The sequence below is a fragment of the Daphnia carinata genome, chromosome 6 (assembly GCF_022539665.2).
Source record: "Daphnia carinata strain CSIRO-1 chromosome 6, CSIRO_AGI_Dcar_HiC_V3, whole genome shotgun sequence".
NCBI lineage: Eukaryota > Metazoa > Arthropoda > Branchiopoda > Diplostraca > Daphniidae > Daphnia > Daphnia carinata.
The window spans coordinates 406,357-434,132 of NC_081336.1; the positions used below are offsets into that span (position 1 = coordinate 406,357).

The 27,776-nt window shown below is 40.6% G+C and overlaps 6 protein-coding genes across 7 annotated transcripts in view; 5 read left to right on the forward strand and 1 right to left on the reverse strand.

The window, feature by feature from the left end:
• The first annotated feature begins 5,286 nt into the window (after nucleotides 1–5,286).
• Nucleotides 5,287–10,189, forward strand: LOC130689874 (zinc finger MYM-type protein 3-like). Its single transcript, XM_057512807.2, has 13 exons — nucleotides 5,287–5,557; nucleotides 5,674–6,017; nucleotides 6,080–6,467; nucleotides 6,535–6,701; nucleotides 6,766–6,959; nucleotides 7,021–7,206; nucleotides 7,270–7,551; nucleotides 7,615–8,168; nucleotides 8,239–8,804; nucleotides 8,868–9,065; nucleotides 9,134–9,571; nucleotides 9,636–9,747; nucleotides 9,805–10,189. Exons 2-13 carry the CDS (start codon nucleotides 5,675–5,677, stop codon nucleotides 9,980–9,982), a joined length of 3,606 nt encoding a protein of 1,201 aa, XP_057368790.1. The 5' UTR covers nucleotides 5,287–5,557; nucleotide 5,674; the 3' UTR covers nucleotides 9,983–10,189.
• Nucleotides 10,190–10,501: 312 nt separating this feature from the next.
• On the forward strand, nucleotides 10,502–13,913 carry LOC130689878 (synapse-associated protein of 47 kDa-like). Its single transcript, XM_057512812.1, has 9 exons — nucleotides 10,502–10,646; nucleotides 11,077–11,223; nucleotides 11,293–11,523; nucleotides 11,586–11,719; nucleotides 11,780–11,914; nucleotides 11,987–12,126; nucleotides 12,185–12,336; nucleotides 12,401–12,529; nucleotides 12,631–13,913. Exons 2-9 carry the CDS (start codon nucleotides 11,085–11,087, stop codon nucleotides 12,771–12,773), a joined length of 1,203 nt encoding a protein of 400 aa, XP_057368795.1. The 5' UTR covers nucleotides 10,502–10,646; nucleotides 11,077–11,084; the 3' UTR covers nucleotides 12,774–13,913.
• Nucleotides 13,914–14,541: 628 nt separating this feature from the next.
• On the forward strand, nucleotides 14,542–16,841 carry LOC130689876 (calreticulin-like). Its single transcript, XM_057512809.2, has 7 exons — nucleotides 14,542–14,704; nucleotides 15,314–15,418; nucleotides 15,503–15,706; nucleotides 15,783–15,934; nucleotides 16,004–16,312; nucleotides 16,379–16,543; nucleotides 16,600–16,841. The coding sequence occupies exons 1-7, from the start codon at nucleotides 14,623–14,625 to the stop codon at nucleotides 16,810–16,812; spliced, it is 1,230 nt and encodes a 409-aa protein (XP_057368792.1). The 5' UTR covers nucleotides 14,542–14,622; the 3' UTR covers nucleotides 16,813–16,841.
• Nucleotides 16,842–18,719: 1,878 nt separating this feature from the next.
• The window catches only part of LOC130689875 (blood vessel epicardial substance-like), a 53,359-nt gene continuing 44,302 nt past the window's right edge, over nucleotides 18,720–27,776 (forward strand). The window contains exons 1-7 of one of the 2 annotated variants that reach the window (XR_009421200.1): nucleotides 18,720–19,852; nucleotides 20,166–20,323; nucleotides 20,419–20,521; nucleotides 20,602–20,742; nucleotides 20,809–20,938; nucleotides 21,213–21,430; nucleotides 21,617–21,727. Coding sequence is in view for 1 of the 2 variants with exons in the window: in XM_057512808.2 (XP_057368791.1) it covers nucleotides 19,250–19,852; nucleotides 20,166–20,323; nucleotides 20,419–20,521; nucleotides 20,602–20,742; nucleotides 20,809–20,938; nucleotides 21,213–21,427 (1,350 nt within the window). In the remaining variant the exon portion in view is untranslated. Of the gene's footprint in view, nucleotides 19,853–20,165; nucleotides 20,324–20,418; nucleotides 20,522–20,601; nucleotides 20,743–20,808; nucleotides 20,939–21,212; nucleotides 21,431–21,616; nucleotides 21,896–27,776 lie in introns of those variants that run through there. The other variant, XM_057512808.2, reaches the window with a different exon arrangement.
• LOC130689877 (blood vessel epicardial substance-like) lies at nucleotides 22,241–24,666 on the forward strand. Its single transcript, XM_057512811.2, has 6 exons — nucleotides 22,241–22,329; nucleotides 22,987–23,633; nucleotides 23,692–23,849; nucleotides 23,916–24,018; nucleotides 24,078–24,327; nucleotides 24,390–24,666. The coding sequence occupies exons 2-6, from the start codon at nucleotides 23,031–23,033 to the stop codon at nucleotides 24,494–24,496; spliced, it is 1,221 nt and encodes a 406-aa protein (XP_057368794.1). The 5' UTR covers nucleotides 22,241–22,329; nucleotides 22,987–23,030; the 3' UTR covers nucleotides 24,497–24,666.
• On the reverse strand, nucleotides 24,620–25,838 carry LOC130689879 (uncharacterized). Its single transcript, XM_057512813.1, has 4 exons — nucleotides 25,755–25,838; nucleotides 25,469–25,693; nucleotides 25,110–25,408; nucleotides 24,620–25,033 (listed from the first exon to the last, which is right to left on the reverse strand). The coding sequence occupies exons 2-4, from the start codon at nucleotides 25,691–25,693 to the stop codon at nucleotides 24,733–24,735; spliced, it is 825 nt and encodes a 274-aa protein (XP_057368796.1). The 5' UTR covers nucleotides 25,755–25,838; the 3' UTR covers nucleotides 24,620–24,732.

The following is a 27,776-nucleotide window of genomic DNA, read 5'->3' on the forward strand; positions in this document are numbered from 1 at the left end:
CAACCCATCTACATTCATTTAAAATGCCTTCCATGAAATTGATGGTAAGTTCCACGGCTTTACTTGTCTACCATTTTATGTTTTACTCCGCTTCGTGAGATAGCCATTAGTTTGCAATGCTTCTTCTGAAAGTATTTTTACCTTTTTTGTGGCCGAATTTTCTTTTCATAGTTGGTCGTCTTGGCTGCCTTTGTTGCCTACGTCTCGGCCCAATCTGGCTATGCCGCCCCGTCCTACTCCGCACCAGCTTACTCCGCCGGAGATTACAAGCCCGGCTATGCCAACGGCCGCGTGAAGATGCAGGTAAATTACTCGTAACTATTTTCAGAAAGAAAAAAAAGAAAGCTGACGTGACCAAATTTCTCCACGTTATCCGAATCGTGTTCTAAATTGAATCGTACCTCTACCACATCACCTACATATATTCGTACATTCAACTTGTGGCGAACAGGTGTACCGTGGACCCAACAAGGACTACGGAAAGGACTACGGAAAGGGTTACGATGGCGCTTTCGCTCCCTGGGGCTTCTACGTCACACAACCTGAAGACAACAAAGCTTACGGAAAGGGCTATTAAGGCTACCGGCTAAACATCATTTCTGCAGCGCTTTGGCCTGTGGTTATCCTTCACAACGGTGAAAATCAGTGCCCTCCCTTCAAGACTCACCATCACACCTAAGAAAGAAAAAAAAATATATAATATATGTATTTGATGACAACAAAATGCGGCTGGACTCCGCAGCTTGCTGTAAAAAAAAAAAAAAAAAAAAAAAAAAAAAGTTTTGTATTTCCTGCAATCATGAAATATAAAATAATTTCGAAAAACTGAAACCATTTGTGAACGTTTTCTTTTTTTTTTTATACTGTTTTATATACGTGCCAATTCGTTAACTGATAAAATATCTAAATTTTGAATCTGGGTTGAACGATTCAGTTAAACCGGAATCGTTGGGTAAAGAATCAAGGCATAACTTGGTTCCAGGAAAAAGGGTGTCGTTATTAAATGACATCATTTACAACCAAGCCGAGAGCAATGCAACCGCTTATTCGGCACAATTTCTTTCATAAATGATGTTTTAGTTAAGAATGAGACCAACCTTTTTGCTCCTGATGCCTGCCGGATACGTATAAACTTGCATTACTATAGGCCACGTCTTGATATGAACGATGGCTGTTCTCATTTCATTTCTCCAACACTGATAGGAAATACTCTTACGGCATAGGGTGGAACCTCTTTGTTTCCTTTTCTATCAGCTCTTCTGCCAAAACATATGGCTAATTTAGAGCCACCTGTTTTTTTTCAGAGGAATTTTACTGTTTCTCATACAGGTTTACCTTAAGGAGAATATCAAATACGAATAAAAATTTGTATCGCCAAATTTAACGAACATTTAATTAAACCAGTCCCAATTTGAGGTCTTTGACCTGGATTGTGAACTCCAAGCGCTTATGTAGGCCCAGTGTTCCTCTCTCTTGTAGTTGGTACTGGCGTCTAAGTAAAGCACTGCGTGCTCATTTGCGGATATACTGCCGTATTCGCAATTCACCTGAAAGAGACAAATTTAAGTAAATGTTTTGGTTTAAAACGATGAAAACCTTGATACGTTTCTGGGCGTGAAAAGGTATTAGCAAGGACATTGGTACACTTTTTTGCTGCAAAGCTATAAAAACAAAACAGTGAGGGCACCTCCATCCTGCGGCTATGGCTACGTATGAAGACACGAACACGATTGTACATGGGGCGGAGCAGTTGGGCGGGCACGTATATCGGTAAGCGCGTTATGGGCTGAGGCCAATCAGCATCATTTTTTTTCTTTCCTTCCTCCCCAATTGTTTTTCCTAGTTTCACTCGGGTATATAAGCCAACCGACCAGTGCCTAAAATCATCCAGTCTTCATCCGTCGACATCAACTACAACAACAATCCCAACAATGGCTTCTATGAAATTGGTAAGTTACTACAATTACCTTCACAATTCCAGTCATGTCGTTTCTTTGTCTCATTCAAAACTGTTGAATTTTCTTGTTTGTTTGCTATTTTCCAGTTCGTTCTTTTGGCTGTCGTTGTCGCCATGGTTGCTGCTTATCCGCAGAGCTACGATGCTCCTTACGAGGCTGCTCCATCATCTGGCTACGCTGCTCCTGCCTACAAAGGTGGTGCAGGATATGCTAACGGCCGTGTCAAGATGCAAGTCTACCGTGGCCCCAGCAAGGGTTACGAAGGCAAGGGAGGTTATGGCGGTGACTACGCTTTCGCTCCATGGGGATTCTACGTTACACAGCCCGAAGACAACAAGGCCTACGGTTATTAAGGAACTCGACTAGAACATCAAAAACGATTACAGCTTTTTGAGCTTACCATCTGATTCAAACGGCAACATGAAAACCACGCGTGCGGCTGGACCACTCCGCGCTCATCTGACCATTTGATTTTTGTCATCCATTTCATCTGACATTGTTATTATTATTTCTCGTTTTTATTGCGTTGTCCTTTCGCAATAAACCAATCATTCAGAACATTTCGCTCTCGTCTAAATTTCCTTTAAAATTTCATTAAGTCTTGTGTGGTTAAGTTTTACAGTAATATTAGTTACCCACTTTCAGCGAAGCCATTTGCCAGATACGAAAACCAAATCAACTAGTTCTGGGTACCGTATTCTTCACCGCTGCACCACACGATAATACCTAATTCAGAGAGAATTAGAATTAGAGCATTAGAAAGAAAAACTTAATTTTTTTTAGACTATACAACTATTATCATTGGGCATCGCACAAAAACGACATACGCCAAATTGTCACTTATAACGGTTGCACAGTTGGTGTTCAAGGAAACGGAGACGATACAATGCCTTGCTACTATTGGCAAAAACACAACCAGCAAATTGAGACACCTAGGGCAAAATACCAAACATGGGGAAACCACCGGTTCTACCTGCGCCTACGAGAATCTAACATTAATTTAAGTTTTTCTTAAAATCCAAGCTAAAGGTAGCGGTAAAATAGGACATGGTCTTGCTTGGGTAACAGAGGATTCTAGTTCAAATAAGTTTACATTATAGCCAAAGTCTTCAGAGAAAAAAAAAAAAGGCTAGCCAAGACGCAAGTTTGCAGTCAACCTAGCGGGGTTAACAGGAGTTACAACGAGTCATCTACCACGACTATTATCAAACTTTATTACAACTACAACAATACAGTGGGACCCCATAGAAATCGAGGATAAGTTCGCCATAGTAGTGATTTCCTCCTAACTTGGTATTTATTTATTATTCTACTTTTGAGGTACATTTTATAGACTTGGCAACGGTGGAGATTTATACCCTAAACTTAGATTACCAATGGCCGACTTTCCCAATCATTTCAATTTGCAAAAAAGGAATTGATTTATCTAGTGGGATGTTTAAGGGAGACGAAACAATGACGGACACTTAGTAATAATTTGTGTAAAATATTAGGCAATTATTATTCGGTAAAAACAAGTTTGCCTACAAGCCCATAGCTACTCCAACGGACCTTTCGAAATTTAACATACACCGTTTTTTGAATAGTTTAAATAAACACTACGATTGAATGTAAAAAAAAAAAATTACGCACCACGGTCATAGTGAAGATTCACTGTGCGTACAGTTCACGTCACAGTCTCTAATCCGACTGCAAATGTTGTAATGGCGATCCGTCTTCTAACTCTTCCAACGATGAACTTTTTCCCTCATGTTCTATTCTTGCAGCCTTCACAGCCTTTACGTAGCAATCTTTGGCCGCAACGAATCGATGTTTGACTGTTTAAATGTTAATACTTGATGAAGTCTTCTCGCGATGGATATTTCTAAACCATGTTGCATTCTAAAACTGGAAAATTTTGGATATTAGGATACTGTTCAGAAGCGTAATGGTGCATTAAAACCGTCAAATATTTCCAAGTCCAAGAAAAACAAGGTAACATTACAGTAGCCATCATATTTTCATCTTTGCCCAATAAATTCATCAATTCCATTTTCATAGTACGAAGGATTCCATCCGAAATGATGGAAATATGAGGGGATTACCACCATGTTTTTCCAGGACGTAGTAAATAGAAGATGATTTTAATTCAAAGTGGCTTTCGTACCTGCTAATAACGAAGCTTCGCCGTTTATTCTGTTAACGCACATCTCGTTGCAGCTACGTTTAGACCCTACTTTTCCTGTGGAAACTTGGGAAAACTGTGAAGCGGATGTTTGCCATCGTTTCGAATCGAAAATCTTATTTTGCCATTTAATGTCACCTGTCACTGGAGATTGAATGATCCTTTCTTTAGATTATGCCACTGTACAACCATATTTCAGCTGAAATTTATTACCAAGAAAGTCTGCAGCGTGGATACTAGAGTTGGAAATGATATTACCGAGTGTAGCGAAACGGATTTTGTTGTTGAGGTTGTTTGCTAAATTTCTTGAACTAATGATGAAAAAACGTTTTATGCATGCGGCATCGATTCATCTGGAGTTAATTCATTGAGAAGAATTTACAAAATTGAAAAGAAGTTTAATCTGCGATTAGTAGGAAACATGAAACATCACCTCGAAATCCGGTTTACGCTGGCGGCGTTTTCGAGGTTAAAGAAATTCACCCTCTTCCTTCTCCACAGCTTTGACTCCACTCAAGTTTCATTTCTTCTTTTGGTGACCCCTGCCTTTTCTTTCTCCATTTTGTCTTTAGAAAACTTTCAAACAAATCAGTATCTCCTTAACTTAGGAGCAGTGAAGAAGGTTACTTGTTGCTGATCTTTTCCCCTATTTTTACTGACATTTGAACTTTGCGATTCCAACATGGTAATTGAATTTAGTCCGTTATACGATGACCTTGGTTAATCAATGTTTTAGTTTTAATGTTTCTGTAATACTCAATTGACTTGATTATCGGTATTTGTTCAATTGAAAATTGTGTTACAGCTATTATTGTCTACCCATCGGTCAAGACCTCTGTACGATAAAGGAATGCACCCGATGAATACGTGGCAAACACTACGTACACCTTCTTTATCTACCTAACCCTACCCTTCTTCCTCCTTTTCCGCCATTGTTCAAGGTTGCCAAATAAGTGAGTCTGCATAACGTCGAATCTTTTTTTTGGTGAACTATTGCACTTTATAAAATGTGTAACGGCTTTCAACTTTAGAAAAGCATGGCTTGCTGGGCGGAAAAATGTTCTGTTTCCATTTCAGAGTTACAAAATTTACAATATTTTGAATGAAATTCAAATTCTAAAATCGATTTTCATCGAGGAAATCTAATGATTAAATTTGGCATCGTTCAAATGCTCCATCGCGTTTCTGCAGTGTTTTGAAGGCAAATGAGGAATTTTTTTTAGCGGTTTAATTGTAGCTTGTTATTTCCATATATTCAAAGTGTTATCCATGGTTGTTTTATCTTGCGTGTTTATTGAGTGCCGGTATAGTTTTATTTTATTATCTGGAAAGCGCCTTCGATACAAACACCTTTTCAGCATGTATTCCCATTCTTAAGCTTGGGAAAGCATAAGCTTATAGACTGAAGAGAGGATAGCTACTGTTTTCCACTAAAGTAACAAACTTAAAAAATATTATCATGCAGTATCTAGGTTTTTTGCCTCATTTAGTATACGCACATGTGTAATTGCCAGTACAGCTGTAGACAAGTAATGTTTTCTTGTTTTATAGGATGGAAAAATTTATTGATGATAAAGAGACTGAAAAAAAGGAATTGGAAAAATCTACATCACAATCTAGTTGTTCAAATAATCTGGGCAGTGACGTCGTCGAAGTGTTTCAAGAAACTGATAAACCGTCTTCAGAGAATGTGTTTGTTGTTGAACGTGTTGTTAATGGTAGTGTACGCACCATAAAAAGCTCAAGACCTTCGCTGTCATCTGAATCAGAGGATATTCCCAGCAAGCACACATCAGTACCTGTTACATCAGAAGAAAGTTCTAAAAATATTCAGGCAGCTAAAAGTGGCATTCAAATTGTCAAAGAAAAAGCTGTTGATTATTCAGAAGAGCCAGGTATAACTCCCCTGTCATTGCAGTTTACTTCATCTCACCTTTATTGTTTTACCTTTATGTAGAAATTTGTGATGATCTTGAAGTGATTGCAGAGATATCAGCAACTGCAGAATCACCATCTGAGCAAGATTCTGTTTTGAAATCAAAAAAAGGGCCATTACCTGGCTTGCTACCATTAGAGCAAAATTCCTCTACATCGAACAGCCCTGAAGTTCAAATGCCACATAAAATTGCTATGAGGTCAACAGAAAAAATAAAAGCTGTAGATCAAGCAGTGAATTCCAACTCCCAACCAAAAGGCAATAAGGATGTTGGCAAAGAAACATGCAGTGATACCAATGGCGTACGATTATGTGATTCTCTACAAGATCATATAGTGATTGAACCCGACATAGAAATTCATACACTTTCAGACGAATTTCAAATGGAATTTGAAGATTCAGAAGCCAGGTATAGGTTAGGATGCCCACAACCAGGAATGATAATAATCTTATTTAAAATTTTCTCTGTTACGCAGCCCCGCCATGAACAGCCTTTCCAGCGTAGTGGCTACCACGTTTCATGATCAGACCGAGAAATTAGCACGAGAGACTTTAGCCTGCTGGTCATGTCGCACTTCTCTTTATGATAGAACGGACGCTCTTCTTTGGGAATCAATGGAGTTTTGTTCAGAGAAGTGTTTGAGTAAATATCAGTCAAACATTCCAAACAAACATAATATCTCACTGTGATAACTTCTTATTCCTAGAAACCTACATGAAAGTCATTGGATCCCATTGCAACATGTGCAACGCCCAAGTGGGTGATAACATATTGGGTAAACTTTGTGTTCGCTTCGGCACCGTCATTCGCCAGTTTTGTACGGCAGATTGTCTTGAAAAATTCAAAGGTAGTCATAAATTGTGCGCTACATGCCAAGTTAACATGTCCAATAAGGAAAAGGTAACTTAAATTTGAAACATCGATGACATAAAATTTAAATACGAATATTGGATTTTGTCAGACACATTGTTCTCCTGTGTGCGAAGAACTCGCCCGTCGGCTGGCAAACAAGACGTATTATTTTGGAAGAAGATTTTGTTCTGTCTGTAATGAGCTGAAGGAGATTCAAGAAGAAGTCTATCTTGGTGGGCGTAGCCATTGGTTGTGTAGCAAACCGTGTCTTAATGCCTTTCGTTTCTCCAATAAGGTTTGAACTCTGTACTATCATCCAACCAACTTATATTTGCTAACAATGTGGCTGTTACAATAGGTGATGACACTTACGTGTGAGACATGCTCTCGTGGTTTTGACATAAATGCAACGCCTCGTTTCGTGTCGAGGAACGCGAATAAAGGTTTGCTAACGCACCATGTAACATTGAGTTGGTACTGCAGTAACGTATGCTTTGCGATCCATCTGATTCGAAAGCGAAAGATTGAGCTCTGTGCTCGCTGCCAAGTGAAAAAATACAATGTCGACATGATCCGCAAGCCAACAGGCGACACTGTTTTTAGCAAGACTGTACAAGACAAGAGCCAATTAGAAGCACAGGTATTTTCTATCCTAATTGTAAATCAATCATCTTTAATCTTCTAATGTTCGATCTTGTTGTAGATGATATTTTTTTGCTCGCTCTATTGCTTCACGCATTATCCGATTCCGATTTCACGAGAACCTGCTCGCAGAAAAGCCAATTCGAATGAAACTGCACTTCCCGCTGCTTCTACAGTGGCACCAACCGTCGTTTCATTACAGTCTTTGATTGTCGAGTCTCCATTGTCGTCGCAATCACGAAGTCTTATACAACACACTACGCTATCGAACCCAATTTCGCTGCAGGCATCGGTACCGCCTCGCACTGTGACTCTTTGTAACCTCCCAGCTATTAGCACCCAAGTTACTCCGTCGATCGTCACCAACACTACGACCACCGCCTCCAGTGCAACCGGCAGTCAGCCTCCGGCAAACGCGTCCATGCTTCCGATCGAGCTTCAACATAAAATTGTGCTTCTTCCGCCAAAACCTAAAGAGATGAAGAACAAGTCGGTCTGGTGCCGTCCCAGTAATCTCTGTCAGAGCGAACAGATAAAACCTACAGCAGAAAAGGTGAATGTCGAACTATCTAAAGGTGTCGGTTGTGACGCGAGTACATCAACAGATGAAGAAAGGTAAATTTATTTTTTGATTTCACTTGGCCTTCTACTTTACATTTCTTTACTCTTTTCTGTTGTTTAATAGGAAGCCGCTCTACATACCTGTACCCATCCCAATTCCTGTACCAATCTATGTCCCAGTACCAATGGCGATGTACAATTTCCCTTCTCCGTTCCCTGTTGCTTTTCCCATGCCGGTAGTTACTCCTTTTATACTTCCCGTCGGTTCTCATCTCTTAGATGAGGCAATTAAAGCTATGGGAGAGGCAAAGAAAAAAGAAACAGGCGAGGAAACCGTTTTGGTTCAAGAAAATAATTCGCCCGTGCAAGGAAAAACGATCGATGCCAAATATGATCGGGAATCAACCGACGTATCCACATCTCCCAATCCTGTCGGTTTACAGGATCTCGTTGCAGATGACCACGTAGACGTTGACCCAACTGTCGAAGAAGTAAATTTTGAACTGGAAATTCCATCGTGCAGTATTTCATCATTTCGAAACGGAAGTAGAAAGCGATCTCACTCTACATCACATTTTTCTTTGCCCGCCACGAAAAGGCTAAGAGATATCGATTGCAGCAGAAGTTCGAGCGACAGCGAAGAATCCACTAAAACATCCAGGTCAGACTCACCGAGCCTGCATTTAAAAGGTATTCACGTTATTCTTCAATTAAAATTGAGTTACGGTTATCTACTATGGTGTGCGATTAAAGGTGGTTTCCAAAAAGAGGCGGGAGTAAGAGCGTGGAAGAACTGGACGATGCGGAATGAAAACAAAAGGCTCGTCGATTGCAAATTCTGTGAAATGAGTGTTGTGGATATGAATACTTCTCTTATAGCTTTCGTGCAACAAATCAGGAAACCGGATGGCGATCGATACAGGCCAGACATCCTCCTATATCTCATCTCGGGTAAGAATTGCCTGATAATCGCGGTATGATTTTATTTTAATGCTGAAATTTGAATTGTTCTTTTTCAGGATTACAAGAGAGTTTGGCTTTTGGGGCAGACTTTCGGCGGCAGAACTTGCTGATGGATGCCGCATTGTTGCCGTTTCAAATTGAATTAGATAAACACCTTCAACCGTTCTATGACGCTCTGTTGAAAGGAATCAACTCTGGCGGTACCATGGAACTGACGACCTGTTTGAAAGAATCTCATCTGTGGAAGTGCCGACAGCTGGGTGTAGATTCGCCTATTGTGCTCGTCTTCACGATGCTCTATTTCAACACCAAATATTTCCGCCTTTATACGGCCGAACAGCACCTGCAAATGTCGTTTGCCAACGTACAAAAGGTTCCTAAGAAAATCTTTCCATCTGTGGGAGGAATATCAAACGGTGGATCTACAGGGAAAAATGCAGCAAAAATATTTTCTCTTCAATTCGATGACACTCAAACGCAACAAGAGGCTACGGGTATCGTTAATTTCTGGCTGTGGCTTATTTCTTTGCAATTAATCATCGATAATCTTACTTTCAGTTGCGGGAACCATGGATAAAGTTAGGCGTAAGAAACCACTAGACATGCCACAAAATGTTGACTATTTACCTCATTGTCCAGTGAAAATTTACAACTTTTACGTTTCCAAATGGTAAATGAGAATTTATTCTTTATTCTTTATCTTTAATTAATTTCGTTACGATTTCAGCCCAGAGGATGCTAAGACGCGCAAGGATTTGTTTTACTTGTTGCCTGACTCATCGTGCGCACCAGAATCGCCAGTATGGTACACCTCACAACCAGTGCCCCGGGAAATCTTGGCACGGATGCTCCGACGAGTGTTACTCGTAGAAGAAGTACTGCATAATTTGTGTTCGTTGGATTAACTTTAGCACCGTCATGCAACACGTGTACAACAGAAAGGCATACAAAAATGTTAATAACAATGTGTGTGTGTGAGTGTCTGTATGTGTGAAGATAGGAAAACGAAAGCATGGATAACTTAACTGATTATTGAAACAAGGAATAACCATAAAATTGTGTTGCTGCTTTTACGTGCTCAGTCAATAAACCTTGGTCCTTTTTTGCCACTTTTTCATGTCAAATTACATTGCCATTTCCCTGCAAGTTAATTTCCTTGTGGATTATGTTTCGTCACAAACCACCATAACACTTTTGGACACGGATTAATATCGTGCATAAGAGTAATTAGTACCTTCTCAAATAGGGAAACGAAAGAAAAAAACCGAGAGGGCTATAAACATGGAAAAGCACTTGCAGAACGCTTGTTAACAGCATGCATTGTTCTGGCATAATCCTGGCTACAACGTAGCAGGGAATACCGAATCCCGATAGCCTACGACGCGGCGGCGCTTTGCGTTGGTTGCAAGTGGAGTTACGAACGCACTCGCGCGTCACAACTGCATGTCAATATCATCTGTCTATTCGTTGCCGAGTGTTTCAGTCTTGGCGATTACGATCTAAACAATACCCTAACCTGGCATATTTCGTTTCGTTAGACGTGGCAAAACTACACGTATTTGCAACAAGGTAAATTTTTTACCGATATTTGCTTCATTCAGTACACATTTTAGATATCAAGAATATAAGCTTCTGTAATGGAATTGTTCAGCAATTCTTTCAACTATATATCTATTGTAAGGAAGAAGTTTTCCCTATACATCGCGAAATAAAATTTCGTTTAGAAGTTCAGTAGCTTTTCGATAGTTTGCCTCATTAGTTGACGTACGAAGCTTTTTGGCTTCGTACAGTATGAAACTTTAACCTGCTTAAATTTGCAAATAACAGGTATAATTTCTAGAATGATCAGCTGAAAGAAATACTGCATTTAAGATGTGTATAGTTTTTTACAGTCACAAATCCATTTATTTTAAATATTGTAATATTACTGTTTGACTTTTGCTTCATTAATGGAGACACGGGGAATAACAATCATTTAATTTACTTTTTGTATTTTCAGAAACAAACATGTTTTCTGGATTTACAAACCAGATGAGCTCAATCTCCTCATGGATTGGGGCAAAAAAAGCAGGTGCTCCATCAGAGGAGACAAGCCCTCAGAACCCTGAGGAACCTGTTGTTGCTGAAGCAGTTGCTTCGAGCCCAGGTTTGCTCAGATTATGTGATCAACGTTGATGGTTCATAACCCTCCTTGTAATTTCTTTATTTGCTGCAGTAACTTCTGGTAGTGTTGATGGAGGTATGCAAGAACCAGAACAGCCCAAAGGAGATCTGTTTAGTAGCATGAAGAATCAGATGAGTAGCTGGTTGTCCAAGAAGGAAAACAGTGACCAGCCAGAAGAACCAAAGGAGCCACTTACAGATGAACCTATCGTAGTTGAAGCAGAGACTACCAATCCTGATGAGGCTGGGGAAAATGAAGGAGAAAAAGAAGGTTTTGGCTCAGGTATACTGCCTGGATCTTGTGTTAGTTAAACCAATAGGTAATCGTTTTCACCCTCTTTACAGGCTTAGAAGAAGTTTCCAAAAAGACAATGCAAGGTGCTCGAACGATTGGAAGTTTCTTTGCTTCTGCCGTGAGCAAGGCCGGCAAAACTGTGACCGAAGCTGGCGCCAAAATCAAGAAAACCGTGGAAGAGACTGTAATTCAATTTGTAATTAATTCACTTCGAAAGGTAATCTTTATTCCCTTTCTACCGTAGACCATCCTCAGCGAGTTCAATAAAGAACAAGAAGCCTTCATCAAAAGCAAAAATAAAATAGAAGGATCCATCCCCCCATGGGTTGGTTATCCTGAAGAAGAAGCTCTTAAGGCCGAAATCCTTTCACTCTCGACTGTAATAGATTTTTCAATCAATTTACCTTATTTTTAAATAAGAACTAAATGAATTTATATATTTACGTTGAAGGATCGACGCAATTTCGTAAGAAGCCCACCTGCTGGCGTGGAGTTTCAGTTTGACTATGATTCATTCTACCCGATTGCGTTAGCAACGCTAGCCGAAGACCCGAACCTGGAAACAATGCGTTTTGAGCTGGTTCCAAAAATGTAAGATAAAACTACGCTATTTCGTATTACGATTCTTAAAACGTTGATTGTATTTTAGCATCAAAGAGGAACTGTTTTGGCGCAACTATTTCTACCGGGTCAGCCTTTTAAGGCAGTCAACGGAATTGTCGTCAATGACTCAGGGAGAAGGCAACAGGGATTCAGCCAATCATTCGCGTGAATCAAGCTTCGACGAGGATGACAAAACAGGTAAGCAAGATCTCCGGTTGTGTTGCCAAAATGATGATCTTTTCTTGAACGTTTCGCATTGCAGAGGGTGCTGACACACCTGATTCTCCGACGAACGAGTTCGTGTCTGATTCATATCAAAGCAACACGCTGTCCAAAGACCTAAAAGAAGTGCAGGAGGGCATCAAGCGTCTGGGAACCAAGAAAGCGAACGGTATTTAGGAATGTCGATTATCCTGTATTTATGTATCAGGGAATCATGTTTAGAATTTCCTTTTCTGTTTATTCCTCTATGAATACTAATAATAACTACAGATGAGGAATGGGAAAAGGAGTTACAGGCCGAGCTTCAGGATTACGAGCTCGGCAGCGAAGGATCTGGACAGACAGGTGGCGCTGACGCTGATGATATTGAAGAAATGTTGGACGCAGAGGAGTCACATGGGGATCTAAAGTAGTGCGTGTGTCATGCAGGATCGTATTACCCGTTACCCCGCATCAACCTGGACGTTCCTTGCACAGTAGTTGATGTAATTTTTTTTTCTTTTTTTAAGTTCATTTCTATCTTAACTCTTTCGAAACGATTATTCGGTTTTCATTACAAACCAAATAGTCGATGTATGCAATCCGGTTCATGTATCTCTGCCCATCTAAGGCGATCCCCTTACCACGTAACATTGTTCCTGTAGCTGCTGCCAACTAGGAAAACCAGTTATTTTCTCCCCGGTATTATTTTTTTCTTTTTGCTAAATTTAAGTTTTTTCTGAAATTTTTTCTTCTACACACGAGCGTTCTCCGTTTTTTTATTATGTGTGTGTTTTCTAGCATTCCGATTATCGTTACAGAATGTTTGCACAGCCGTTTCTTTCGTGATTCGTAATTCGTTTGAAGATCCCCCACGTTAGCCACAGTCAAAAGAATTCTTGGGTCTCATTGTTTTCTGCAAGTGGTAGGCTGGACTGTTGGATTTCATTTTCGTTCTTTCGTTTTCTTGCCCTTTTTTTTACAATCGGATTTACGTTCCTCGCAGTTTGTTTCTGTTTTCGAAAGTGAGTTAGAAGTCTGTGTTAGCTAAAGAAAGAACGAATGCATTGGTTTTGTTTTGTTTTTGGCGTTTTTTTTCCGTTGATGTACGTTCTTGTCTTCGCCCTTTTTGAATGTTAGTGTTTTTGCACCGTCGAAACAAAAAGAAACCATCGCCGAGTTTTTCAAGCTATTGGAAGTGATTGGCAGCAAGAAATCTTTATTATCTGTATATAATTAAACTAAACGGTAATTGGTGTTTACACACCATCGCCATGGCAAGATATTAAGAGCGAACTTGGAAAAGAGGGCGTTGACCTTCAACAACATCAGTCTACAACAAACTTCTTTCCGTTTTGCTGTGTTTTTTCGCTTTGAACAGAGCAACAGAATTCTCATGATTGGAAAGCAAAATTTTACGTGTTACCTTCTAATTATAAACCTTTTCACTCCTCTTTCTCTCTTTTTGATTGTAATATTTCTATGTGTGTACACTCGTTTGTTAATCGTTTCGTTTTTATTATCCCCCTTTCGGATATGATGTTCTCATGAATATACGGTTGTATAAGCGTTAACCGCTGACTGCGTGGTTGTTTATGATTTGTTGTTGGCACCTGAATGACGTCGTTTTAGGTTCACATTCGAAACCAATGCGGTTCTGATACATCCCACCATCTAGAACGCAATCTAATCGCAAGAACACCACCCCTACGTGATCCCATGATCGTCCTACATGTGGGTAGCAGGGAAGTGCTGTCATGGTCAATTAAATGGAACAATCCATGTAGACACAGAAACATATTTCTGTTGTGACACGTCATCGTGCTTAGAAAGTTAACTCTTATGTGGCAAATCGCATAAAAGTTTTATTGCACATTTCAAAACAGATGATTTTCCATATGTGATACACATGCAACATTACTGAATTGGTTAAGTGCTGAGACTACTGTAACAAATATATTTATTAATGGAAAGACGTGTCATGCAGAAATCCCGTTAAGCTCTTTTTTACTTAATACAACGAAACTGTCAATTACGTTTAATTTCCAAGCCTTGTCAACTTCTCACTGGATAGTATTGGCGCTGTTGACACGGTGTTACCTATGATTGGCCAGGCTCATCACGTGACCACCAGCCAATGATTCTAGTCCACAACATGCACCCCCAACTGCCCCCTTCCTCCTAATAAACGTGTACAGTCAAACAGAATCTGCTCGTCAGTTTCTATCACTCGCCTGTCCCGGTTGCCTGTGCATCGTCTTCACACACATTCATTTTGTACAAATGAAAGCTTTAACATTATTAGTCGCCTTGATTGGCGTTGTAGCCGCCGAAGTCTTCCTCGACGAAAGATTCTCAGATGGAGGTAAGAGAGACACAATTTAATTTCTATTTCCTTGTTGCGTGGATGGATGGCGAAGAGGGTTTACATGTTAGGGCGGTGAGGGGAGTCATTCTAGAAAATTCTTCACGAAAGCAAGAAGGTCTATGCACCCAAAGACGCATAATGTATATTCGGGCTATTTTTAACTTCTTTTTACATACACGACTACAGCATTTTGGCCGCCACTTAAAATGCTTTCCGTTTGATTCGCAAAAATAGTTAAGGTAGGTGAGATAATTCTTCTTAAGGAAGTTGTCAAGACCGTAATTGCGAAACAGTTCACGTCTAACAGCTTTTAAAAAATCCCTGCCATGCGGGTTGATGAGATAACGTATATCGTGGTAATCGAATATATGAGTGGAGATTAATAGAAAATTCTTTGGTACCAGCTATCGTTTTATAGTTTGCCTTTGCAATAAAAAGGAAATCACTTAAAACATAAAGAAAAAATTGTGATAATGTAACATTATCATAACCTTCAATGTAAACTGATGACGTTTGATATGCCACGACCTCTACCCGGCGTTTTTCCTCCGAATTCATTCTATGTGGCATGTGATGACGTGTACGTTTTTATCTTGTTTATTCCAGCTGCCTGGGAGAAAAGGTGGATCCAGTCAACCAACAAAGGGGAGACAGCAGGCAAATTTGTTTTGACTCATGGCAAATTCTATGGTGATTCTGACAAAGATTTGGGTAAGTTGTAATTATATTTTCATTCATTAAACTACAAATTTTACTAAATTGCTCATTTCATTGTATGTTTTTATTTTTAAACAGGTATTCAAACTTCTCAAGATGCCAGATTTTATGGCCTTTCAACTAAATTCAAGCCCTTCAGCAACAAAGATAAGCCACTAGTCCTTCAATTTAGTGTCAAGCATGAACAGAATATTGACTGTGGAGGCGGTTATGTGAAGCTGTTTGACTGCAGCCTGCAACAAGATGATATGCATGGAGACTCCCCATACCTTGTCATGTTTGGTAATTTTTATTACATAGTGATTAGCAGTTTTGAAGACTTGTATAACCACGATTTGTAAATTGCTTTGCTGAACAGGCCCTGACATTTGCGGTCCATCAAACAAGAAAGTCCATGTCATCTTCAGCTACAAGGGAAAGAATCACCTAATCAAGAAGGAAATCAGACCCAAGGATGATGTTTACACTCACTTGTACACCCTTATTGTCAACCCTGATCAGACTTATGAAGTAAGTTTATAACTTTTCCTATTTTGAGTGGCAAGTTATTAAAGCTATTCTTTTCTGATGTTTTGACAGGTCTTGATTGATAATGAGAAAGTTGAGTCTGGTGACTTGGAAACCGACTGGGATTTCCTTCCAGCCAAGACAATCAAAGATCCCGAAGCTAAGAAACCCGAAGATTGGGATGATCGTGCTAAGATTGATGATCCCGAGGATGTTAAGCCCGAAGATTGGGATGTTCCCGAGCACATTGCTGACCCCGAGGCCAAGAAACCTGAAGATTGGGATGATGAGATGGATGGTGAGTGGGAACCAGCCATGATTGACAACCCTGCCTTCAAGGGAGAATGGAAGCCCAAGCAGATCGACAACCCTGCCTACAAGGTACGTGCATAACTATATTTCTAAGCTCATTGCAATTTTTCATAATTTTGTGGTCTGTAATTTTAGGGTGTTTGGGTCCATCCCGAAATCGATAATCCCGAGTACGCTCCTGATGCCACCATAGGCAAATACGACGAGTCTTGCATCATTGGTTTCGATCTATGGCAAGTGAAGTCTGGTACCATCTTCGACAACGTTCTCGTCACTGATGATATCGAGGAGGCTAAGAAGGTATGTAAAGCAGTTTATTTGCTCGAAGGATTTCGTTTAAAAGTTTTGTTTTTTAGATTGGTGACGAACTGTGGACCGCTACCAGCAAGGCCGAGAAGAAGATGAAGGAAGCCCAGGAAGAAGAGGAGAGAAAGAAGATGGAAGAAGAAGCCAAGTCAAAGAAGGAAGACAATGAAGATGACGATGATGAGGATGAAGACGATGCTGAGCCCAGCAAACCCGCAACACCTGCTGAAGATGCCGACAGCGCAGATCACGATGAGTTGTAAATGCAAAGAAAAAAAAAAATGAATGAAATGAGGTGACAGACACAGGGATGAGCTGAAAGAAAACTTAGGTTCCACCAACAATACAAAAAAATTTGATATAATTTAATCAGCTGTTCCGTCTTTATCGTCGGTTATTAAGTTGTCACAGTTCAACAGAGGTATTAATATCTGATGCATTTCAGTTCCAATAACATTTCTAAAAAAAAAAATGGCAGAGGGATTCTAGCTCAAGACAAAAAAAAACTTTTTGGAATTGAAATTGAAAAAGAAAAATTTAGACTGTTATATTGCTTCCCATTTCTTTGTAGTCTTGTTTCTTTGTTTTTTTTTCCCTCATGGTGTTGTTTTGTAAGTCTGCGTCTATTTGAATGAAGGTTTTTTTTTTCTTTGTTTTTCGATTTAAGCAGTGGCGTTTAAATCAATTCTTATATTTGAAATGAGCTCATAGCGCCCGTTTAATTCCTACTTTTTAAAAAATACAATGCCGACTTCTCGTGTTGGGAGGTTGGTGTGATGGTTCAAAAATCGACTGGTGTGATTTAAATTCCAATGGTTCCGTTTTTAGCTAGACAGTTGAAATCTCTACCGCTAGGTGTCGCTGAGAATAGCTCGCAGTCGTTAGCATACCGTCAGATGCACACGAGACTCGAAAGCGAGTCATTGACTTCATGAAGGCGCAAGAAAAGTTGATGGCACAAGTAAGCCATTCCGATACTTTACACTTTAATTGATTGAAAGACAAAACCTACGTAACAATGGATAAAGATTAACTGACGTGAAGAAAATCTACACTTGGTAGATACGACCAAATTTACTGGATCAGGTAAAGGGGAGGCGAAATTGGCGACATTCTTTCAACACTTGATGGCAAGACCTGGCGTTAGACACGACAGGAAGTCCGACATTGGAGACGATTGCCAGGATAGACTCATCCGAAACTTTTCACAATGGCTGATGTAATGGAATCAAGCATGGCGGATGTGAAAAGGCGTTGTTCTAATATGGTGAGTCTACTTTGCACTGACTCTCTTTTTTTTTCTTAAATTTGCACGATTTCCGGGAGGGAGAGTCTTCATTCTTTATAGTCAGGCAAGTGGTTCTGTGCGTGCCAGAAAGTTGTAGACACACAACTTGCCCCGATGGCAACGCCAGAGGACTCATAATTTTGCCGGCAACCGGCCTCATCGTCTACATCCAATTTGGCTTACGAGGTCCTTTTTTTATGGTTTTGATTTAACGTTTGAAACAAAAGCTGAGAGAAATTAATCGAGGAAGAATGCAAACCGCATGACAGTCGCCCAGTGTTCTTCCATTACTTCTCAGGGGGTTGTTCTCATCGAATGGAACAGAAAGAAATTCAACACGATTCAGTTTCCAAACGTCTTGTTACATTGAAAAGAATCTCATTTCGAGGTTAATGTTTGTGTATAAAGAAAAAGCAGTTTGGGGCTAGGCCATTGAGTCGAAATACCTCTGCCGTTCCATATATAGTCGCAAAGTCGACAGACTCCCCTCTACTTCCTAAATAGCACTTGGTTTTTTTTTTCTGTTCTCGTACAACACCCAAAGCGAAAAGAATGACGCATTCCTTCTGTTGCGGAAGGAACGTTTTTCTGGCTGTTTGGTACACAGCGTTTTGTTAGCCCAATCTCGTGAAGGCAATGCGGAGGATAGACACGAGCTGTTAGAATGGGGTGGGGATTGGAAGGCTGCATATAGGAGGGTCAAGGTTAAAAATCTTTAGTGCACGCATAATCACGTAAGAGCCCTCTATGCTTTCCTCTTTTTTCTGACCCTCTTCTGGATTCGTCTCTCTTTCTTTTTTAGTCGGGCGTGTGTGTGGGCTGGGCCCGTTCTCCCCTCCCTCCGCTTTCCCACATTGGGTTCGAAGTTTTTTTGTTATGTTACTGACACACTACGCATAGCCATCACGACTGTCTGTGTGTGTGTGCAGGCAGAAGGAAAAGCAGGACACAAGGCAAGTTCAGCAACTTTACCAACAAGCAAGGCAGTCTAGCACGCGCATGCGTAGTCAGCAGAGCCCTGCTGCTGCCTCGCTTCATCGGTAGGGAGGAAGAAAGAAAGAAGCAGGAATAAAAGTAGTCATCATCGTTTGGTTGGACCAAGGAGCTGTGCATGTGCCCTGCAGTGCTCCCGAGACTCATTTCTAGTCTGGTCGCGTGTTGCAAGATCATGTAACCAAGAAAAAGCAAGGCCGCGCGAAAATCTTATTTCTCCCTCTCTGTGACACTTGCCATTTTGTTTTGTGTGCTGTGTGGCCGTGAATTTCACTAACAAAGTTGCACTGGGTTGGGGAAATAAGAAGTGTTGTTTGATTTCGTCACGTGGATCGATAATTGGGACCACACATTGGTGGCATCGTTGTTTTCTAGTTGTTAGGCGTGGGAATCGTAGTGCCGTTTTATCGTGTTGAAGAATGTGGCTAACGAATGTCTTTTCCGTGTTGTTCATTCTCACCGTGTTCTTTAGCAGCCATAACGTGAGCGCCGAAAGGAAAACCCGACCGGATTCGTCCAACACGATTGCAGACGAAAGTGCAGACGACGAACAGAAGTCGGATGTGTTGACCAATGAACTGCTACTTCCTGATGTCGGCAGTAGGGGTAATCGATCGGAGGAAGCCAGCGGCGATCAGGATTTGTATCAGACGTCAGTCGATCGTTTTAACATCAGTGATGGTGCCAGCAATGCCACACAACAAGAAATTGATTGGGCCGCTGTTTGGCCGTACTTTAACACTGGCTGCCTGGAATGGCTGCCCATCAATCACGTCTATTTCCAGCTAGCCAACAGTTTCCTCTTCCTTTCATACCTGGCGCCGCCTGGACTCTACGGACTCATCTACCTGCGCTTAATGTTGGCCATTGGCTCGGCCTTTTTCGCCATCTGGGGTTGGGTCATTCTCTGCGCCTTCGACACATTTGTGTGGAACGCCTTTTTCTTCCTCATCAACGTCGTGCACGTTATTTACCTCCTGTTCTCCATGCGACCAGTCAGATTCGACAAACAAGTTGAAGAGGTAATAGTATAAATGATTCATTCCTTTCGCTGCTACACTAATCGCCCAGCCCAATCGAACTGTTGAATCGATCGAAATGCGTTTAGCACCGATAGAGTTTCAGTCTGTTGCACGCAATAAGCACATCGATCAGTGGCGATCAATATCAAATTTCCTTCCTTTTCTTTCTCTCTCTCTCTTCTCTTTCTTTCTCATTCTGGATATCTAGCATTCCCAATGGATAACGGTGATTATTCACACACCCAATCTTTCAAATCTAATAGTATAATTTAAACACATGCTTCTATTTTTGTTTTGTTTTGTACAATGAAAGGTATACAAAAACATCTTCCAGCCATTAAAAGTATCGAAACAACAATTCAAGAAAGTTGTCAACTGCATGAAATCCATCCGGCCATTGAAAAGGGGAGAACATTTCGCATTTGAAAAGCAAACACGAGTTGAAACACTTTCTCTCTTGCTCTCCGGCAGGTATTAATATGCAAATAATTAAAAACCTTAATTCTTTCTTAAATTAATAATTATTATTTATTTATTTATTTTCTTAATTAAAAATTCAATTTTAGCATGTTGGTGATTGAAAACGGACGGACACTCCACGTTCTTCATCCAATGCAATTTCTCGACTCTCCCGAATGGTTCGGTGTTTCGTCAGACGATTTCTTCCAAGTAACAAACAAATTGAAAACAAAAATCCTGTTACAATCGAGACAGCCCGGATGCCTATAATTTGACACTTTTGAATTTAGGTGAGCATCCGAGCTTGTGAGGAATCACGCGTCCTATTATGGCACCGCGATAAGCTGAAATTGATCCTGCTGACTGATCCTTTCCTGCAAGCCGTTTTCGATCACATTCTCGGACGAGATGTTGTTCGCAAGCTAACCCAGGCAAGTTGAGGAATCAACTAGAAGCGTAAATGTCTAAAAAAACAAGTCACGATGGATGTTTCACAGATGAAGGAAAAGATTACGAGTCCAGGCAGCGGAGCAGGAAGTCCATTCCGGTCCAGTAACCTTGTCAATAACGGATCTTTTATCGAAAACGAAAAGTCGTTGACTCTTCCAGCCAACACGAAAAGTTCGGGTGAGTTCTAAAACAGGATTTTTATCGCGGGATTGTATTTCATTTACATTTTATTTATTTACCCCAAACAAACGAAAAATTTCGTTTATTTTGGTTACGATTAGTTTCAGATTCTTTATGTTCGACATAACGATCACCACATTTCTTTTGATTGAATTCATCTAATTGTACCGCGTGATTCGAGTGACTCTTGACTGATTCTGATAATGTTTTTGGTTTATCATTTTTTTCTTCACGCTGTTTTTCTCTTTTCTTTCTGACACAACAACAAAAGTGCATGAGCATGGACTGAAAGGTGTAGTGGCGGCGGAGCAACTCTCGCTTTTAGATGAAAATGTTACTGGCAAAAAGATGAGAAACAAAAGCGGGACGTCAACGTCTCCGGTACTGGGCGCTCGCAAGTTTAATTCTTCAGCTGGAAGCCCGACCAGTCCGACCGGTCGTTACGACTACTCCATTGTGCAGCATCTAGACAGCACGGATATTTAATAAGTATTGCAACTGATTTTCTTTTAATCCAACATATTTTCATTTTCACACATGTGCCTGGAATGACACTATTTTCAAACTTAGTGTAATCATTACGTAACGTGTTTGTTTGGTTTTATATCGTACAGATTATTTAATAAGGCAGATGAAATGTTTGAATTGATGACATTGTTTTTGTTGATGACCCAGGTTCTCCTGGCTTTACCAAACGCACAGATCTGATGCACTGTCGGAGATTCTCCAGTTCAACCATCGACAGTTATGTCTCTTGAAGGCACAAACAAAAATCCCGGATAACATGTTCAGTCGTGTTTTGCGTTTTTTATTTTTGAGTTCAGTTTTTCTAGTGACACTGCAGCACGCACGAAAGCGCACAAACGAACCCAGTTGCCAATGCCCGCAATATTACTACAAGCTTCATTTACTTCATCGAAATTGATATGACATTTTATTTGATTGTGACTGGCTAAATAATAAAAAAAAAAAGCCCAACTCTCCTCGTAGAAAAAAGAGGAGATAATATAGTAGCTATAACTAAAACGTGTAAGAGTAAAGCATAACGAAAACAAAACCCAGGTTACGGCAGATAGATCCACGTTGTTTTGAACAGTGGCGGACTATTAGGAGCGAAAGGAGAGAGGCCAACATTAGAAAGGTACGGCATAGGTTTGAAAACAAATGGCGCGTAAGGGGAGAGCAAAAGTAAACGTGAATGGGTCTCAACAAAGGTTAGTGTCATTGACCGACTTCTTTCAAAAATAGGTAATTAATTCTTTTTCTTTTCAAGGTTAAAAATATTCAAGGAGATCCTTGGAAAGAGTAACCGGACTGGCCCAGCAACACCTTCCATCCGTCTTCGTGACACCCGCTTATGAGAGACAACGTCCCGCAACATCGAATTGGTATTCATATATTTCTACTATGTCGTCAGATCATTGCTAATTTGATACGTGAGCTTCGTTAAACCTATCGCCAAGTTCCTGTGTCGCCCATGTGTTTTGTCAAGAGAAAGGCCGGCTATCGGTAATCGCTTTTCATCGAGTACCTCAGTCCAGAATACTGAAATACGCCATTAAAACTCAAACGTGACAGTCGTCACGTTTAATCAGCAAAAACTGATTCAGGACACGCACATCCTTGGACAGTTTTACTCACTTTGAATCGCAATGTTTGTGTCTGTTGCGAGCTCAGTTTTCAGTTATTTACTACGGAGAAACCTCAAATCTTTTCGTTTACCATTTAGCTTCGTTGTCCCGTTCGCAAAATGGAACGCAGTTACGACTCACTGGAGAAAGTAGACGATAAACGAAACGTTTTTCTCCTTCGGCTCATTTATTTGCTAGCGAGAGAAAAAGAAAAAAACAGATCGTAAATTCAAGTGAAAGTACGTGTCATAAGAAAAATGGTGTAAAGTGGGAAATTAAGCGATGGAACTATACTGTCCGCCATTAGAAATAAGCTGGTCAAATTTCCTGTGCATCGAATTTACTTTCTCCAGCCAGTGTGCATGTAGAAGCTATAAAAGACGTGGCCTCTGAGCCACATCGCTTTATTCTTAGCAGGTTCTAGTGACAGGAAGGACATACTGTGATTCTTGATCGAGATGTGGCTGTCCTACGTGTTACCTAAGTCCAATCGAAACATGTTGATGGCCTTGCTGCTGTCAGTTGTTGTTGTCAGCCTCGACGCTAGTGCCACCAAAACACGGCCGGACTCTTCAAATTCGATTGTTGATCGATTCCAAATGGATAAAGACCAACTCGCATCAATAACGGATGGGCGATTAACGTCCAATCAATCGGATAACGGCATCAGTCAGCAAGATAAACAGTTGGACATTGAAAACAACAGGCTAATGAATTCTACGAACGACCTTGAGTTGACCGATCAAGTGGACTGGAGTGCCGTTTGGCCTTACTTCAACACCGGATGCCTCCAATGGCTGCCCCTCAATCACGTCTATTTCCAGGTAGCCAACGGCTTCCTCTTCCTGTCTTATCTGGCTCCTGCGGGACTCTACGGACTCATCTACCTGCGAGTAACGTTGGCCATCGGTTCGGCTTTCTTGTCCATCTGGGGATGGATCATTATTTGCGCCTTTGATACGTTTCTGTGGAACGCTTTCTTCTTCTTTATCAACGCTATTCATGCTCTTGTGTTGCTGTTCTCACTGAGGCCATTAGCATTGGACGACCAGGTGGAGCAGGTATTTTAAAGTTTAAAGTTAATATCGTTGTTTGCACTGATACATCATGCTTGATTAGATGTACAAAAGCCTTTTTCGGCCGTTGAAAATGTCGAAGCAACAGTTCAGAAAAGTGGCCGAATGTATCAAGTCCATCCAGCCGTTGAAACGAGGCGAATACTTTGCCGTGGAGCAGGAAACATGTGTGGACACACTTTCTCTTTTGCTGTCTGGAACGTAAGTGAAAAAGTTCCTACTTTTCAAGTTTTGGAAATGATCAATGTTTTTTCTTGATTGTTTAAGGGCGTTGGTTATTGATAAAGGAAGAACACTCTACGCTGTCTCTTCGATGCAATTCCTGGATTCGTCCGAATGGTTTGATGTCTCATCTTCTGACGTCTTTCAAGTAATATGTCGTATTTTATACGTACGAGTATTACATTTACATGTACACCTGATAAACAGGTGAGCATTCAAGCTTGTGAAGAATCGAGAGTTTTACTTTGGCATCGCGACAAGTTGCAATCGATCCTGCGAAAAGATGCGTTCCTTCAATCTGTTTTCCACCAAATCCTCGGTCAGGATATGGTTAAAAAGCTCAATGAAGCCAACCGGAATACGAAAATAGTGAAATCGAAATGCTATCCTGAAGTCAACCTGGTCACTAATGGAGCGTACAGCGAAAATGGGAAATCGAACAATCGCAAACCGTCAGGTTGAGTCTGGAAACGTAAGATCACTCCAACTTTCTCTTAATAATTTTGCCCGTTTTTGCAGAAAGAGTGCGTGATCACGCAGGATTGGTGCCATCGGAGCAATTGTCGCTTCTGAACGAAACGATTGCCAAGACGATTCCCTACCAATCGAATGCTAAAAGGCCGTAAATACTTGATTAATGATGCTTATCTCTTTCCACGTAGTTAAATTTATAGCGATGCGAGAGGAAATCGTTGTCCGATGTTTTCAATGTTTTAAAGGTTCAATTTCCAATAACAGCACAGTCGATGCTCAAAAAAATTGTATTTAAATAAAGCCCAACACCTGATGCGCCTAACTACGAAGCTTCAACAAAAACTGGAGAGCGTTTATGCTATTTCTAGGCAGGCCTTTAAATCATTCATCAGCAAACAACGTAGCCAGCTGGTATGCAAACGGCAACGTTCATTCCTGTTGGGTCTAACAAAACGGTGCTGGTAGCTGTGGCCCCAACAAACGAATAGGACGTTAATGTTGTCGAAGCAGCTCCTCCACCTCCGAAAAATCGTTTCTCTCTCAAAGGATCTTTCTGTTCGTCTTCCATTGAGCTTTCAGAAGAATCAGCAGCTTCGTCTTTGGAAGAGAACAAGCCTCGAGAATTCGGTTGATCGGTGGCATCCAATGCCACACCTTTGTCCGCGGACGGGACGGCCGTTGGCATTAAACTAAACACATTTACCAAATAATTAAATATGAATCATTTCTGTAAGAACAACGTTAAAGGAAGATAACGACACAAACCTCAGGGTTTCGGATGGAACGATGGGAAACTGATTGTCGTCTTCCAGTTCACGTTTCTTGCGGCCAGAACAGTTAGGTGCTGGAACGGCAGCGAGATTATTGGCTGGAACACAACGGACGATAGAACCGAGAGTCGTCACAGTTGAGGTGATTGTAAACGTAGCTGTTTTGTAAAATGGATTGTTGATGATGCTACTGTACAGCAAACGTTCCCCATGATCGACGCCTCTAATCTTTGACTCTCCTCCTACTCCGTCCTCTTCACCAACGTCTTGACTGATGGTCGCAAACTCCTCATTCTAAAAGATGAGTTGCAAGGATATTCATTTCATTTTGAGAAAAATCATTGGCATTCAAACCTGTAAATAGCTGATGGGGAAAGATTGAGGCCTATAACGTCTGCGAAGTGCTGCTCGACCATCGACATCTTCGTTCGGTCGGTAATAGAGTGCTTGCTGATACTCATGGAGGATCGGCTGTTGGGATTGGGTGTACGGTGATATCCAAACTAGTCCCCGTGGATGTTGAAATTGTTGATGGGAGAAGGCCACGAAGGCCGACAAGAAGAGCAATACCAATTTCATCTGCAGCATTTCAGTTTAATAAAAAGACAAGAAACACTGAATTTTTGAAAACCAAACTTACCTCTGAGGATGCGATGATTGTGGCAGTCGGTGGAGTACAAGATGCACAGAAAGTTCTAGATGCTGGGCTCTTATATACCCCTGTTTTTCTACCTGTTTCGAACTGTTTAATGTCTCACCCTTTTTTTATATATGCAAACGATTCTCTCAATTGAATAAACACATGAGCTAGAAGGACCTGTGCTATTTCGGGACATCTGCTGTTAACATCATCCCATATAGATACACGTCAGAAAAGAGGAACAAGCATCCGCCTCTACGTTGCGAGCAGTCAAGCGTGTTAATGGCTATCATTACTTGTGAATACGGGACAAGACGGCCTGATTAATAACCTATTTGCGGCCGGGGCTTAACAGATTTCAATGGTGGTGCATTGTGAACGTTTTTGAACTCCAAGTTAACCGCAGTAATGAAGCCGATTGTTTTTTGACTTTATCGCTATTCGAGTCTAGTATGTTCTCCATATTCACCAAATATGGCCTTCAACAGGACATTGCATCTGGAAGACTTTGATTGACGCCGCAGGTAAGATCATTTTTTAGCATGTCCCGTTTTTAGCTTTCACGATGGGAGGTACATTTTTAAACGTAACGAGACAAGTATTTTTTTCATTTTACGTTACACGCTGGCAGATCTCAATCAACGAAATACGGCACGTTAAAAAACGCTTTAAAAGGAAACGGATGTGGTATCGTATACGTACCGTACATCTATTGCTTCAACTTGCCCATTACGGCCATGTCAGCCGTCGCGTACTGGCGCGCTCGTTATTCGTGCACTGTACTACTATTTGCATATTTTAAAAACGGCTTACTTAACGAAAAAAAAAACAACTTTCCCGGAATCAGCGTTCAAATATGAGTACATCTTGTGATTTTCAATCAATTCCAACGAGTGTCATTTTTTTTAGGTTTTGGAGGCAATTTTCCCACGGTGTTTTTGACGTTTAATTAAAAAACTATAGAGCCGGTTGAAAAATAAACTTAATTTCCGTGATTAGCATTCAATTCTGAATCGAAATCATGTATTTTAAGTTAAATTTGAAATTTTGGTAAAAATTATGCAGTGCAAAGGCCAAGTTTAAAATTAAACGTCAAAAACGTTGTAGCGTACTGGCGTGCCAGTACGCTCCAGCGCAAATACCGTGGGAAAATTGCCCCCAAAACCTGCAAAAATTGACACTCATTAGAATTGGTTGAAAATCACAGGATATACTCAAAATTGAATGCTGATTCCAGGAAAATTATTTTTTTTTGCTTTAATTCAAGCGTTTTTGAAATATAATTTTTTGTGTTGCATAGTGCTAACGCCGTAGCGTACTGGCACGCCAGTTTTTAGCGCACTGTACAAATATTTGCATATTTCAAAAACGGCTAACTTAATGAAAAAAAGAACAATTTTCCCGTAATCAGCGTTCAATTTTGAGTATATCCTGTGATTTTCAATCAATTCCAACGAGTGTCATTTTTTGAAGGTTTTGGGGTCAATTTTCCCACGGTGTTTTTGACGCTTAATTATAAAACTATAGGGCCAATTAAAAAATAAACTTGATTTCCGTGATTAGCATTCAATTCTGAATCGGAATGATGTATTTTAAACCAAATTTGAAATTTTTGCAAAAATTATACAGTGCAGAGGCCAAGTTTAAGATTAAACGTCAAAAACGTTGTAGCGTACTGGCGCGCCAGTACGCTCGAGCGCAAATACCGTGGGAAAATTGCCCCCAAAACCTGCAAAAATTGACACCCATTAGAATTAAATGAAAATCACTTGATATGCTCAAAATTGGATGCTGATTAGGGGAAAATTGTTATTTTTTTCATTAAGTCGACCGTTTTTGAAATAAGCCCGACTTTCTGCTGCATCGCGCTAGCGCTGTAGCGTACTGGCGCGGTAGCGTTGCCTGTAATATTCGGATGCGTGTAGCCTCTTTTAGCTTAAAAGCAAATCACGAACGATTAGGCTCAGCTAATTGGCATTAAATGGCTAGTTGTCGATGTCCGACAGGATTATATCGTTTAAC

Bases quoted from the DNA above. Each gene is read 5' to 3' on its own strand.
- LOC130689874 (XM_057512807.2), top strand. From the start codon at position 5,675: ATGGAAAAATTTATTGATGATAAAGAGACTGAAAAAAAGGAATTGGAA. The intron at 6,018-6,079 runs GTATAACTCCCC...ACCTTTATGTAG, and splicing joins TGATTATTCAGAAGAGCCAG to AAATTTGTGATGATCTTGAA. The intron at 6,468-6,534 runs GTATAGGTTAGG...TCTGTTACGCAG, and splicing joins TTTGAAGATTCAGAAGCCAG to CCCCGCCATGAACAGCCTTT.
- LOC130689878 (XM_057512812.1), top strand. From the start codon at position 11,085: ATGTTTTCTGGATTTACAAACCAGATGAGCTCAATCTCCTCATGGATT. The intron at 11,224-11,292 runs GTTTGCTCAGAT...TATTTGCTGCAG, and splicing joins AGCAGTTGCTTCGAGCCCAG to TAACTTCTGGTAGTGTTGAT. The intron at 11,524-11,585 runs GTATACTGCCTG...CCCTCTTTACAG, and splicing joins AAAAGAAGGTTTTGGCTCAG to GCTTAGAAGAAGTTTCCAAA.
- LOC130689876 (XM_057512809.2), top strand. From the start codon at position 14,623: ATGAAAGCTTTAACATTATTAGTCGCCTTGATTGGCGTTGTAGCCGCC. The intron at 15,419-15,502 runs GTAAGTTGTAAT...ATTTTTAAACAG, and splicing joins TGATTCTGACAAAGATTTGG to GTATTCAAACTTCTCAAGAT. The intron at 15,707-15,782 runs GTAATTTTTATT...TTTGCTGAACAG, and splicing joins CCCATACCTTGTCATGTTTG to GCCCTGACATTTGCGGTCCA.
- LOC130689877 (XM_057512811.2), top strand. From the start codon at position 23,031: ATGTGGCTGTCCTACGTGTTACCTAAGTCCAATCGAAACATGTTGATG. The intron at 23,850-23,915 runs GTAAGTGAAAAA...TGATTGTTTAAG, and splicing joins TCTCTTTTGCTGTCTGGAAC to GGCGTTGGTTATTGATAAAG. The intron at 24,328-24,389 runs GTTGAGTCTGGA...CCGTTTTTGCAG, and splicing joins GAACAATCGCAAACCGTCAG to AAAGAGTGCGTGATCACGCA.
- LOC130689879 (XM_057512813.1), bottom strand. From the start codon at position 25,693: ATGAAATTGGTATTGCTCTTCTTGTCGGCCTTCGTGGCCTTCTCCCAT. The intron at 25,409-25,468 runs GTTTGAATGCCA...CTCATCTTTTAG, and splicing joins TCCCCATCAGCTATTTACAG to AATGAGGAGTTTGCGACCAT. The intron at 25,034-25,109 runs GTTTGTGTCGTT...AAATGTGTTTAG, and splicing joins GTTCCATCCGAAACCCTGAG to TTTAATGCCAACGGCCGTCC.